The following is a 14,275-nucleotide window of genomic DNA, read 5'->3' as shown; positions in this document are numbered from 1 at the left end:
ACAATATTACATCATTGGTATCATAGTCTTAAAAGACTACTAAGTCAGAGATGTATCAACCACAACCAGGACATATATGTGTGCTCTGTGGATTGAAAAAAGCCTTTGCCGGAGTAGATTGGTTACATTTCCTGGAGATCCTTCAGAGCGTTGGTGTGGATTGGCGTGATGGAAGGTTGATTGCAGCACTATAAGGAACAGACTGCCACAGTCAGGCTGAAGGATAGTATGACAGATCCTGCTGTGATCGCACGTGGAAGCAGACAGGGGTGTTGTTTATCACCCTCGTTGTTTAATGTCTATGCTGAAGCTTTGCTGGGAGATGCCTTAGGTCGGGTGGATGAAGGCATTCATGTGGGAGGACATGTCATCAAGCCCGTGAGATACACGGGTGACCAGGCCACAGTAGCTGGCTCTGTTAACGCTTTACAAGTCATGATGACCAGGATGCATGAAGCGGCAGAAGAGTACGGCACCAAGACACGTGGTAAGAAAACAAAGCTGTTGAAGATCTCAAAGCAGCCGGTTGAAGACTTTGAGATCCGCCTTGGTGGTGTGCAGCTGAACCAAGTGACAGTTGATCTACCTTGGCAGTATAATTGCACAAGATGGATACTGTGATAATAACATCAAGTCATGGATCGCACATGCGGAAGATGTGTTTTCTAGGAGGAAAAAACTGCTGACAAAGGCCTTTAGTTTGACCTTGAAAAAGAGAATAATCAAGACGGTGGTCTGGAGTACATGGCTGTACGGTGCAGAAACATGGACACTTGGCAAAGAAGAGACCAGGGTTAGATTCAATGATCTCTCCGATGGGAGAATTTGGCTTTCAAATCTATTTTATGAATGACAAATGTAGCTTGCAACAGAATAAGAATGATAATCATTTCTAGGTTGATATCGTCTATAAAAAAATCCAAATGTAATGTCTTCTCCATTAAGTTGGGACATCTCCATAAATGTCTCCCAACCAACCTCTTATCTCCTCCCAAAATAAATGTACAGTGTCCCATTCCAAAAATGAATGACTCCCACTTTCAATATTATTACAAATATAACAGTTGTCAACCATAATGTTATTATTACTATGAATAATGGGAAGTAGGTATGGCGTACATCACAGGTGTCAAACTCAAGGGCCGCCACAATAGTGCGCGTCAATAAAGTATACTCTTTCTTTCCATTTGACAGGAAAACATGCAGTTGTTTAAGTCTTGTAGTATCTAATAATATACATGTAATATACAATGTATTAAAATGTAAATAAATACCGTAATTTCCGGACTATAAGCCGCACCTGACTATAAGCCGCACCAGCTAAATTTAGGGGAAAATACAGATTGCTCCATATATAAGCCGCACCCGACTATAAGCCGCAGGGTTTTGATGTGTAATTAGCGTAGTATATAGGGGTTCCTGCTACCACGGAGGGGATTGTCGGGACAGAGATGACTGTTTGGGAACGCAAAGCGTCCCATTTATTAACAATAAATCTTTCAATCATTCAATCAAACTTTCACATCTTTGACATGGCGAACAGCATTCGTGCAGAGTACAAATAATACAACGGTGCAAAGTAATACAAAGTGCTCGCCTGTATGTTATCAAAATAACCAGCCTACCGGTATATGAAAAGTCAGTCTTTAATCATTGTGTCATCGTCTTCCTCCTGTGTACTAAAACCACCGAAATCCTCTTCGTCGGTGTCGGAGAAAAACAGGCCGTAAATAAGCCGCACCCTTGTATAAGCCGCAGGGACCAGAACGAGGGGAAAAAGTAGCGGCTTATAGTCCGGAAATTACGGTACTTAAAAATCTACTTGACCTATATTAACGATGACAATAGTTGGAGGTCAGGCGCCAGAATTTTACTGCCAAAAACAGTGATGTTGTAAAAAAAAAAGATTTTATTTTAATGGTGTATGTAAAAAATATACAAAAAAACACATACACAGTCGTGTAATATTATAATGAGGGGAGTCCTTATTGATTAATATTGGAATATGATTGAGTTACAAAGGCAGCCATACTCCGCTACAGCAGGTGGCGTTATGCACATAACGTTGGTTGCGACGCGCTACAAAACGAAGAACTCAAAAGAAAAAAACATTTCCGGCGGATTGATTGATTGAAACTTGTATTAGTAGATGGCACAGTACAGTACATATTCCCTACAATTGACCACTAAATGGTAACACCCCAATAAGTTTTTCAACTTGTTTAAGTCGGGGTCCACCTTAATGAATTCATGGTACAAATATATACTATCAGCATAATGCAGTCATCACACAAGTTCATCATCAGAGTATATACAAACCCCGTTTCCATATGAGTTGGGAAATTGTGTTAGATGTAAATATAAACGGAATACAATGATTTGCAAATCATTTTCAAGCCATATTCAGTTCAATGCACTACAAAGACAATATATTTGATGTTCAAACTGATAAACTTTTTTTTTTTTTTTTTGCAAATAATAATTAACTTAGAATTTCATGGCCTGCGATGAGGTGGCGACTTGTCCAGGGTGTACCCCGCCTTCCGCCCGATTGTAGCTGAGATAGGCTCCAGCGCCCCCCGCGACCCCGAAGGGAAATAAGCGGTAGAAAATGGATGGAATTTCATGGCTGCAACACGTGCCAAAGTAGTTGGGAAAGGGCATGTTCACCACTGTGTTACATGGCCTTTCCTTTTAACAACACTCAGTAAAGGTTTGGGAACTGAGGAGACACATTTTTGAAGCTTCTCAGGTGGAATTCTTTCCCATTCTTGCTTGATGTACAGCTTAAGTTGTTCATGGCTACTGGTTAGCGCCTTGCATGGCAGCTCCCGCCATCAGTGTGTGAATGTGTGTGTGAATGGGTGAATGTGGAAATAGTGTCAAAGCGCTTTGAGTACCTTGAAGGTAGAAAAGTGCTATACAAGTATAACCCATTTATCATTTTATTTAATTCAACAGTCTGGGGGTCTTGCTGTTTTATTTTCAATGAAACAATAGAAAATAGGTACTCATATAGTAGTACAGTTGGCACAGTACAGTAAACTGACAGTTAATATTTAAACATGTAACATTTCAAACAATTTTGAACAGAAATAGTCCATGCACATTCAGATAAATTCCTCAAAAAATTACAATTAAAAAATTTGGCCGGGGTCCGGGCTGTATATATGCGCACTAATTGACTGAAAGAGCACGCACTTGGTGCGATGATGTCATGGTATCCATGGAAAAATGCATTTTTAGACAATATGATTTGCCTGAGCGGCTAGGAGACCCCGAGAGTAACAAGCAGGGCCGGCCCGTGGCATAGGCCGTATAGGCAAATGCTAAGGGCGCCGTCCATCAGGGGGCGCCACGCCAGTGCCACAAATGTTGGAGGAAAAAAAAAAAAAAAAAAAAAAAAATTGGTACTATTATTTCTAAATACATAAAATAATCCCACGTTAATTAAAATGCAAAGTAAAGCCTATTTAATAGAAATATTATTTGTTACAACATTACGCCCCCCCCCCCCCCCCCCCCCCGCACGGTGCGCCCCCTCCCTTCCCGTATCATGACTCTTTTTGGACGTCACCACCTACTCAGTGGCCTAGTGGTTAGAGTGTCCGCCCTGAGATCGGTAGGTTGTGAGTTCAAACCCCGGCCGAGTCATACCAAAGACTATAAAAAAATGGGACCCATTACCTCCCTGCTTGGCACTCAGCATCAAGGGTTGGAATTGGGGGTTAAATCACCAAAAATGATTCCCGGGCGCGGCACCGCTGCTGCCCACTGATCCCCTCACCTCCCAGGGGGTGAACAAGGGGATGGGTCAAATGCAGAGGACAAATTTCACCACACCTAGTGTGTGTGTGACAATCATTGGTACTTTAACTTTAACTTTAAAAAAATCAACACAAGATGTCAAAACGGCCAAAACTGTCAGGTGCCCAGGGAAGAAAAAAGAGAAAAGAAGAGGAGAAACGAGAAAAAGACAGAGGTAGCAGGTAGGTAACGTTAGCCTACATGAAATTATTTGTCTGTTACAGAATGTGATAGTAACCTGGCTTTTTAGCATTAAGCTAATGTTACATGATTCGGCAATTGCTAATCAATAAATAGCTAGTTCCGTTTTAACGTCGGGTTAATATTGTGGAGGGGGCTAAATTGTTATGGAAAATAATAATGTAACGTTAGGTAATTACAGTACTCCCTGGTGTACAGTCATTTGTAAGTCATTCTAGTTAATGCAATATTAAAAAGCACAAATAGAGAACTCTGTTGGATGCCCTTTTTTTGTAATATAGTTGTTAAAGTCATACTGGTTTGATATCTTGTTTTGTGCAGTGCCTTATTTATATTGTATTTTTAATTTATTTTATGCAACTTGTTGACACGTTTTATTTTGTGTTTATGTATGTAAAAAATATTGTATTTCATATATTCATTTTTTATTTTTTGTATTCATTTATTTATCCATATTTTTTTAAAATCTTGTTAACTATTCTGATTGTTAATTTGCTTTCTTTAAGTAAAAAAAAAGGTCAAAGACAAAGCTATTCGGTTTCTTGTGAGTATATACACTTCACTGCCGATGTGGGGGGGCGCCACCTAAAATCTTGCCTAGGGCGCCAGATTGGTTAGGGCCGGGCCTGGTAAGCGCTTGCCTTGTTGCCTTTCCATTAAGAACAATAAATTAGTTTTTAGTATAAGTTTGCTGGTTTCAAGAAATGTAATGCCGAGCGCATATCATTATGTCAAGATAATGGCACTAGCATTTACTTCATTTAAGAATATTTTTCAACATATTGAGCAAAAAGGTCTCATAAATATTTTTTTCCTACCAAGAAAAGTGCACTTGTTATTAGAGAGAATATACTTATTTTAAGCTATTTTGGGGTTCATTGAGGTTAGCTAATTTGACTTGTTTTGGAAAGTCTTGACAAGCTGAATTTTCTTGTTCTATTGGCAGATAATTTTGCTTAGTTCAAATAAAACACCCCTCTTTTTTTAATTGTTTTTGAACACTGACTTTTTGCAGTGTGGTGATTGTTATTGTTATTGTTAAGTGTATAGCGAATAATGTCATTGTTAGATTTATATACCAGCTGTTTCCGGCGGGTGTCCCTTGAGTGCGGTGCTTAGTTGGCGGGGCAACTTCTCCGCCCGTGACGTGTTGGCGACGCCGGGAGAAGCTCACTGAGGTGGCCCGGTTAATTGTCCCCTTCCTCGCAAGTTACCACCACAGCAGCAAGTACATGGCGGCAGCTTTCTTTTCTTTCCAATGACTAGTCAACAGTGACGCTAGCTCCACACTTCCGCCGTCCCTCCACCCGGCGATGGGCACCGTGACTTCCGCCCTGACGAGGACGCGACACGCTCTGGTCAAAGTGGGCTCGGAGCCGCAGAGTCACGACCCGGAGAGGAGCCACTCCGCGCGGGTCCGGAGGAGGAGCGGACTCTTCCACGTCGCCGGCCAAACAGCGCGGCAAATTTCCCGCCAGTCGGTGCTGAGCCGGCAGGATTTGGACGGAACCAAAAAGTCAGGAGCGGCGCAACCGAGCGGTGAGTGGAACCAATGAACACTTATAATATATCCGCTGTGGCAAAGTCAAGACCCGCGAATGAATGATTTATGGCGCCCAGGATGATATTTGATAAGTAGGGATGTCCGATAATGGCTTTTCTGCCAATATCCGATATTGTCCAACTCTTAATTACCGATACCGATATATATAGTCGTGGAATTAACACATTATAATGCCTAATTTTGTTTTGATGCCCCGCTGGATGCATTAAACCAGTGTTTTTCAACCTTTTTTGAGCCAAGGCACATTAGTTGCGTTGAAAAAATGCGGAGGCACACCATCAGCAGAAATCATTAAAAAACAAAACTCGGTTGACAGTAAAAAGTCCATCCATCCATCTTCTTCCGCTCATCCGAGGTCGGGTCGCGGGGGCAGCAGCCTAAGCAGGGAAGCCCAGACTTCCCTCTCCCCAGCCACTTGGTCCAGCTCTTCCCGGGGGATCCCGAGGCGTTCCCAGGCCAGCCGGGAGACATAGTCTTCCCAACGTGTCCTGGGTCTTCCCCGTGGCCTCCTACCGGTCGGACGTGCCCTAAACACCTCCCTAGGGAGGCGTTCGGGTGGCATCCTGACCAGATGCCCAAACCACCTCATCTGGTTCCTCTCCATGTGGAGGAGCAGCGGCTTTACTTTGAGCTCCTCCCGGATGACAGAGCTTCTCACCCTATCTCTAAGGGAGAGCCCCGCCACCCGGCGGAGGAAACTCATTTGGGCCGCTTGTACCCGTGATCTTGTCCTTTCGGTCATAACCCAAAGCTCATGACCATAGGTGAGGATGGGAACGTAGATCGAGCGGTAAATTGAGAGCTTTGCCTTCCGGCTCAGCTCCTTCTTCACCACAACGGATCGATACAGCGTCCGCATGGCTGAAGACGCCACACCGATCCGCCTGTCGATCTCACCATCCACTCTTCCCTCACTCGTGAACAAGACTAGTTCCCCTTAAAACATTCACATGTTGCATGAGATGAAGTGTTTATTACCTTTCTGTCCGTAAAATAAATATTTTTATTAGCAATTATGTAGTCCTGTAACATAATTTCATGATTAATATCCAAAAAATAACATTCTTAACAATGACAGTAGAATAAGCACACTGATTGAGGAGTCATAGTAAAACGACCTGGAATTTACACTTTACGTGTAGTGTTGGAGTTGTCCAACTTTTTGTGTGGCCATAAACTTACCAGTGGCTAATTGCCATAGTGTATGTGTTGGTGCAGGTGAGAGAGAGCAAGCGGCTGCTGTTGATATAACAGATGACAAAGAGTTGCTTTTGGCTTGGTTTGTACGGTAGACAACGACCAGTTTTGCTAGATAAAAGTATTTTAGACATTGTTTTGGTGTGGTTATGGCCGACAAACACTTTCGCTCAATAAAGGGACCGATGGAATTCCTGTCCTCCTTTAAGTGTCTCCACAGACGTTACAATCATTTAAGTGTTGACAAACATTGTTGTGGCCGCCTTTCGTCACCTGTTACTCACAGTTGCATTGCAAACTCATACAAAACAAACGATTTGTTTATTTTGTTTAGAGTGGGATTTGATTTTTTGTGCGGCATAGATTTACTGTGCGCAGAAGACGCGTGAGCAGTGCACAATTGCGCAGGTGTGCACCTTAGAGGGAACATTGCTTACAATATCCGCTGTGTCAAAGTCAAAACCTGCGAATGAATGATTTATGGCACCCAGGATGATATTTGATTAGTATTAGAAGTAGGGCTTTTTTGCCAGTATCCGATATTCCGATATTGTCCAACTCTTAATTACCAATACCGATATCAACCGATATCAACCGATACCAATATATACAGTTGTGGAATTAACACGTTATTATGCCCAATTTTGTTGTGATGCCCCGCTGGATGCATTAAACCAGTGTTTTTCAACCTTTTTTGAGCCAAGGCACATTTTTTGCGTTGAATAAATGCGGAGGCACACCATCAGCAGAAATCATTAAAAAACAAAACTCAGTTGACAGTAAAAAGTCGTTGTCGCAATTGTTGGATATGACTTTAAAGCATAACCAAGCATGCATCACTATAGCTCTTGTCTCAAAGTAGGTGTACTGTCACCACCTGTCACATCACACCCTGACTTATTTGGACTTTTGTGCTGTTTTCCTGTGTGTAGTGTTTTACTTCTTGTCTTGCGCTCCTGTTTTGGTGGCTTTCTCTTTTTTCGGTATTTTCCTGTAGCAGTTTCAAGTCTTCCTTTGAGCGATATTTCCCGCATCTACTTTGTTTTAGCAATCAAGAATATTTCAGTTGTTTTTATCCTTCTTTGTGGGAACATTGTTGATTGTCATGTCATGTTCGGATGTACTTTGTGGACGCCGTCTTTGCTCCACAGTAAGTCTTTGCTGTCGTCCAGCATTCTGTTTTTGTTTACTTTGTAGCAAGTTCAGTTTTAGTTTTGTTCTGCATAGCCTTCCCTAAACTTCAATGCCTTTTCTTAGGGGCACTCACCTTTTGTTTATTTTTGGTTTAAGCATGAGATACCTTTTTACCTGCACACTGCCTCCCGCTGTTTCCCACACCTACAAAGCAATTGGCTACCTGCTGCCACCTACTGATTGATTGATTGATTGATTGAGACTTTTATTAGTAGGTTGCACAGTGAAGTACATATTCCGTACAATTGACCACTAAATGGTAACACCCCAATAAGTTTTTCAACTTGTTTAAGTCGGGGTCCACTTAAATTGATTCATGATACAGATATATACTATCATATATACTATCATCATAATACAGTCATCACACAAGATAATCACATTGAATTATTTACAATCAGGGGTGTGGAGGGGGTGGGGGGGGGGTATGGACATCAAGTAGTGGACATAGAGAGAGAGAGAGAGAGAGAGAGAGAGAGAGAGAGAGAGAGAGATCAGAAGGCATAAGAAAAAGAAAAAGTATCTGCATTTGATTGTTTACATTTGATTATTAGCAATCCGGGGAGGGTGTTAGTTTAGGGTTGTAGCTGCCTGGAGGTGAACTTTTATTGCGGTTTTGAAGGAGGATAGAGATGCCCTTTCTTTTATACCTGTTGGGAGCGCATTCCACATTGATGTGGCATAGAAAGAGAATGAGTTAAGACCTTTGTTAGTTCGGAATCTGGGTTTAACGTGGTTAGTGGAGCACCCCCTGGTGTTGTGGTTATGGCGGTCATTTACGTTAAGGAAGTAGTTTGACATGTACTTCGGTATCAGGGAGGTGTAGCGGATTTTATAGACTAGGCTCAGTGCAAGTTGTTTAACTCTGTCCTCCACCTTGAGCCAGCCCACTTTAGAGAAGTGGGTAGGAGTGAGGTGGGATCTGGGGTGGAGGTCTAGAAGTAACCTGACTAGCTTGTTCTGAGATGTTTGGAGTTTAGATTTGAGGGTTTTGGAGGTGCTAGGGTACCAGGAGGTGCATGCGTAATCGAAAAAGGGTTGAACGAGAGTTCCTGCCAGAATCCTCAAGGTGCTTTTGTTGACCAGAGAGGAAATTCTGTAGAGAAATCTCGTTCGTTGGTTAACCTTTTTGATTACCTTGGTTGCCATTTTGTCACAGGAAAGGTTAGCCTCTAGAATGGAAGAAGGTAGGTGACCTCATCTTTCCTGGTGATGACACTGTCACCTACTTTTATGTTGAAGTCATTGACTCTCTTAAGTTTGATGTGGGACCCAAACAGGATGGATTCTGTTTTACCCAAGTGGATGGATAGCTTGTTGTCAGCTATGATATGGAAGAGTATTACACGGTTACTCTGCCGAGCTCTAGACAGCACCGACACTCTACAACAACACATACTTTGCAGACTATAATTACTGCTTTGCAAAAAATATTTTTAACCCTGATAGGGGAAATGACATAATCTCCCACGGCACACCAGACTGTATCTCACAGCACACTAGTGTGCCGCGGTTGAAAAACACTCCATTAAACAATGTAACAAGGTTTTCCAAAATAAATCAACTCAAGTTATGGAAAAAAGTGCCAACATGGCACTGCCATATTTATTATTCAAGTCACAAAGTGCATTATTTTTTTTAACATGCCTCAAAACAGCAGCTTGGAATGTGGGACATGCTCTCCCTGAGATAATCCTGATACCCACTACAACTATGGGAAATACTTTACTTTGACTTTCACAAAGTGCATTATTATTTTTTTTAAACATGCCTCAAAACAACAGCTACAAAAACAATGAAGGCACACAGCTTCAGTCCAGAGTATACTAGAAACTGGCCTCAATCTGCCCTGTTCTTAAAGTATTCGTATGAGTAACAAAAATGTGCAAATAAAAACAAAAAAGGCACAAAAATAAAAAACTGCTTCAGTGTAGACTAGTAGATAACACAGCCATCCTTTAAAGTGCATGAACATTAATAAAACTGCTTCAGTCTAGACTAGTAGATAACACAGCCATCCTTTAAAGTGCATGAACATTAATAAAACTGCTTCAGTCTAGACTAGTAGAAAACACAGCCATCCTTTTAAAGTGCATGAACATTAATAAAACTGCTTCAGTCTAGACTAGTAGATAACACAGCCATCCTTTAGAGTGCATGAACATTAATGAAACTGCTTCAGTCTAGACTAGTAGAAAACACAGCCATCCTTAGAGTGCATGAACATTAATAAAACTGCTTCAGTCTAGACTAGTAGATAACACTTTAAAGTGCATGGGTAAAAAAGGCACAAAACATAAATAAAACAGCTTCACTCAGTCCAGACTATTAGTCTATTTGTGCAACAGATGAAACTCAAAGAGTGGGCTGATTCTTTTTCTCCTTGTCATCACATGTGAGAGGTAGATTTTTCTGAATGAAAACAAGCATCTGCAAGGGATTCTGGGTATTTGTTCTGTTGTGTTTATGTTGTGTTACGGTGCGGATGTTCTCCCGAAATGTGTTTGTCATTCTTGTTTGGTGTGGGTTCACAGTGTGGCGCATATTTGTAACAGTGTCAAAGTTGTTTATACGGCTACCCTCCGTGTGACCTGTATGGCTGTTGATCAAGTATGCTTGCATTCGCGAGTGCGTGTGTCAAGCCGTAGATATTATGTGACTGGGCCGGCACGCAAAGGCAGCGCCTTCAAGGATTAATTGGCGCTCTGTACATCTTCCTGCGTCGGTGTACACAGCGGCGTTTTAGAAAGTCATACATTTTACTTTTGGAAACCGATTCCGATAATCTTGAAACTGATACCGATAATTTCCCATATTACTTTTTAAAGCATTTATTGGCCGATAATATCGGCGGTCCGATATTATCGGACATCCCTAATTAGAAGCGGCCCACAGGCCACAGCCGCCTGCTGCTGTTTTCGACGTACCATAAATGTTGGCGCTAGGAATTTTCAAAATGGGGTCCCTGAGACCCCATCAAGTCATAAAAATGGGGTCCCACAGAAAATTTTTGGGGTTCCACTTTTTTGTGAGCATTTTGCAAACAAATGATAAATGTATGCATTATGCTGTTATATCTCACATTCTATATTGTGTTTTGGAGAAAGCTTGTCATAAACATTACTTCCCTCATTAAAAAACAGTAATACAAAAGAAAACACATTTTTATGCATATGTAAATGTATTCAGTTATAAACATTCATTCACTTTCTTCTTTCCTTCATGGATCTAAACTTTACTGATGCCAGTAGTTTTTTCTATATTTTATTGTAATATTTTCAGAATGTGTTTGTTCTATTTTTGGCCAAAGTAAGACAAAGAAAACAATCTGAAGTTGTCTTTATTTTTTAGTTTTAATGCCATGATTTTTATAGTCCGGCTCCCGTCTGCACAGATTTTCCTCCATGCGGCCCCTGAACTAAAGTGAGTTTGACACCCCACATCATTCTCAACCAGGGGTGTCAAACATAAGGCAACAAACAGGTTTTATCCGGCCCGCGGGACGAGCTTGCTAAGTATGAAAATGAGCAGAAATTTTTGAATGAAAGAAACCGCTGTTCTGAATGTGTCCACTAGATGTCACAATAGCAATTCTTTGTATCATTGTAGATGATGCTACATATGTACAAAATAAACCACATGATGTTAGTGCACCAGACGAGGAAAATGATCAAACTACATAAATAACATCCTGTAATTTGATTTGGATATTATTTTTTTTATCTTGATAGATTCAAAATTAACACCAAAGAGTTGACAGATGAACATTATCACATCATTTGTTCAGAAAGTATAAATAACGACAAATAAAAATAGAATATTATTAACCGAAACATGTAAGTGTAAAAAAAAAACCCCAACAACATTATGATTTGTACATTTTTCAGAATGTGCTTGTTCTATTTTTAAACAAAGAAAACCATATGAAGTTGTCTTTATTTTTAAGTTATCGTGCCGTGATTTTACCAGTCCGGCCCACTTGGGAGTAGATTTTTCTCCACGTGGCCCCCGGTCTAAAATGAGTTTGACACCCCTGTTATAGACAGTTCTGCAGGTGTCCTTTGAATCTACTTTAAAGGCCTACTGAAATTACATTTTTTTATTTAAACGGGGATAGCAGATCCATTATTGATCATTTCGCGATATTGCCATATTTTTGCTTAAAGGATTTAGTAGAGAACATAGACGATAAAGTTCACAACTTTTGCTCGCTGATAAAAAAAGCCTTGCCTGTACCGGAAGTAGCGTGACGTCACAGGTTGAAAGGCTCCTCACATTTCCCCATTGTTTACACCAGCAGCGAGAGCGATTCGGACCGAGAAAGCGACGATTACCCCATTAATTTGAGCCAGGATGAAAGATTTGTGGATGAGGAACGTGAGAGTGAAGTACGAGAGTGCAGTGCAGGACGCATCTTTTTTCGCTCTGACCGTAACTTAGGTACAAGCTGGCTCATTGGATTCCACACTTTCTCCTTTTTCTATTGTGGATCACGGATTTGTATTTTAAACCACCTCGGATACTATATCCTCTTGAAAATGAGAGTCGAGAACGCGAAATGGACATTCACAATGACTTTTATCTCCACGACAATACATCGGCGAAGCACTTTAGCTACGGAGCTAACGTGATAGCATCGTGCTTAAATGCAGATAGAAACAAAATAAATAAACGCCTGACTGGAAGGATAGACAGAAAATCAACAATACTATTAAACCATGGACATGTAAATACACAGTTAATGCTTTCCAGGCTGGCGTAGCTTAACAATGCTGTGCTAACGACGCCATTGAAGCTAACTTAGCAACGGGACCTCACAGAGCTATGATAAAAACTTTAGCGCTCCACCTACACCAGCCAGCCCTCATTTGCTCATCAACACCCGTGCTCACCTGCGTTCCAGCGATCGACGGAAGGACGAAGGACTTCATCCGTGCGGTCGGCGGCTAGCGTCGGATAGCGCGTCTGCTATCCAAGTCAAAGTCCTCCTGGTTGTGTTGCTGCAGCCAGCCGCTAATACACCGATCCCACCTACAACTTTCTTCTTTGCAGTCTCCATTGTTCATTAAACAAATTGCAAAAGATTCACCAACACAGATGTCCAGAATACTGTGGAATTTTGAGATGAAAACAGAGCTGTTTTGTATTGGATTCAATGGTGTCCGAATACTTCCGTTTAACTATTGACGTCACGCGTCTTGGACCATAGACCAGCTCCTTAATTATAGGGCTCTTATGCTACAGTTTTGCACACATTTCCATAAGGGTGTAACGGTACACAAAAGATTGGGTTCGGTACGTACCTCGGTTTAGAGGTCACAGTTCGGTTCATTTTCAGTACAGTAAGAAAACAAAAAAATATAAATTTTTTGGTTATTTATTTACCAAATTTGTAAACAATGGCATAACATACATATACACACAGGGTCCATTGTCAGGGTTAATGTGGTCAACATATATCAAATAAAAACTATATAAGATAAGGCTCAGAATGGTTTCTTAACAAAATCTTACTACATATAAAGTGCTTTTTTTGATTGATTGATTGAGACTTGTATTAGTAGATTGCACAGTACAGTACATATTCCGTACAATTGACCACTAAATGGTAACACCCCAATAAGTTGTTCAACTTGTTTAAGTCGGGGTCCACGTTAATCAACATTAAACTGCCTCAAGTTGTTGCTCAGATTAAATAAAATGACAAAACTCTTCTTCTACATATAAAAAGTGCAACATTAAACAGTTTCAAGTCAACCCAGCCTCAGATTAACTTTTCTCCCCCCCAGCCTGGCTAACTTGGCAGTAAGAGGATATATAGGCTCATTGTTCTTCCACCATAGAGGTGGGTCATTTTAGTTCATTGAGTATTTTAGTATTTTTATGTGCAATTAGTCCCTGTGTTTTTTCAGTCGGCATTTACAGTTACCACAAGTATACATAAACTTTTGTCTGTTTGCTGCTCTACGTGCTATACGTGCTATAGAGTAAATCACTGGTGTGTCATATTTGTGTTACCTTTACCTTCTAAGCATGATACAGCATTGTTCAGCTTCACAATATTTTCATTGCAAAGACACTGCAGGTAATTCAAAGTGGAAAATACTCAAGCACTTAAATGTTTGTGCTTTACTTATCAGCCAAAGGTGACATTGAGGTTTTTACAATCAAGCTAAAGCGTCCCAATTACGCAGCACCAAAACTGTTATCATGGAAACAGGAAAAAGGAGACAAGCATTCTTTGCACACATTGCTGCTTTGCAAGAAGGAAAAGAAACTGCTTCATCTTTTTTGTCAAAACAACAATGCATG

At 40.9% G+C, this 14,275-nt stretch overlaps 1 protein-coding gene across 4 annotated transcripts in view; it reads left to right on the top strand.

The window, feature by feature from the left end:
- Nucleotides 1-49: 49 nt before the first annotated feature.
- Nucleotides 50-14,275, top strand: part of pde1cb (phosphodiesterase 1C, calmodulin-dependent b) — a 264,072-nt gene continuing 249,846 nt past the window's right edge. For 2 of the 4 annotated variants that reach the window (XM_062023723.1, XM_062023722.1), the window contains exon 1: nt 50-487. In XM_062023723.1, coding sequence (XP_061879707.1) covers nt 229-487 — 259 coding nt within the window. In that variant the 5' untranslated portion in view covers nt 50-228. Of the gene's footprint in view, nt 488-4,911; nt 5,548-14,275 lie in introns of those variants that run through there. The other 2 variants (XM_062023728.1, XM_062023724.1) reach the window with 1 other exon arrangement.

The sequence above is a fragment of the Entelurus aequoreus genome, linkage group LG16 (assembly GCF_033978785.1).
Source record: "Entelurus aequoreus isolate RoL-2023_Sb linkage group LG16, RoL_Eaeq_v1.1, whole genome shotgun sequence".
In the NCBI taxonomy this organism is placed as follows: domain Eukaryota; kingdom Metazoa; phylum Chordata; class Actinopteri; order Syngnathiformes; family Syngnathidae; genus Entelurus; species Entelurus aequoreus.
Note: the sequence above shows the minus strand (reverse complement) of the source record. Positions and strands in the feature narration are given on the sequence as shown.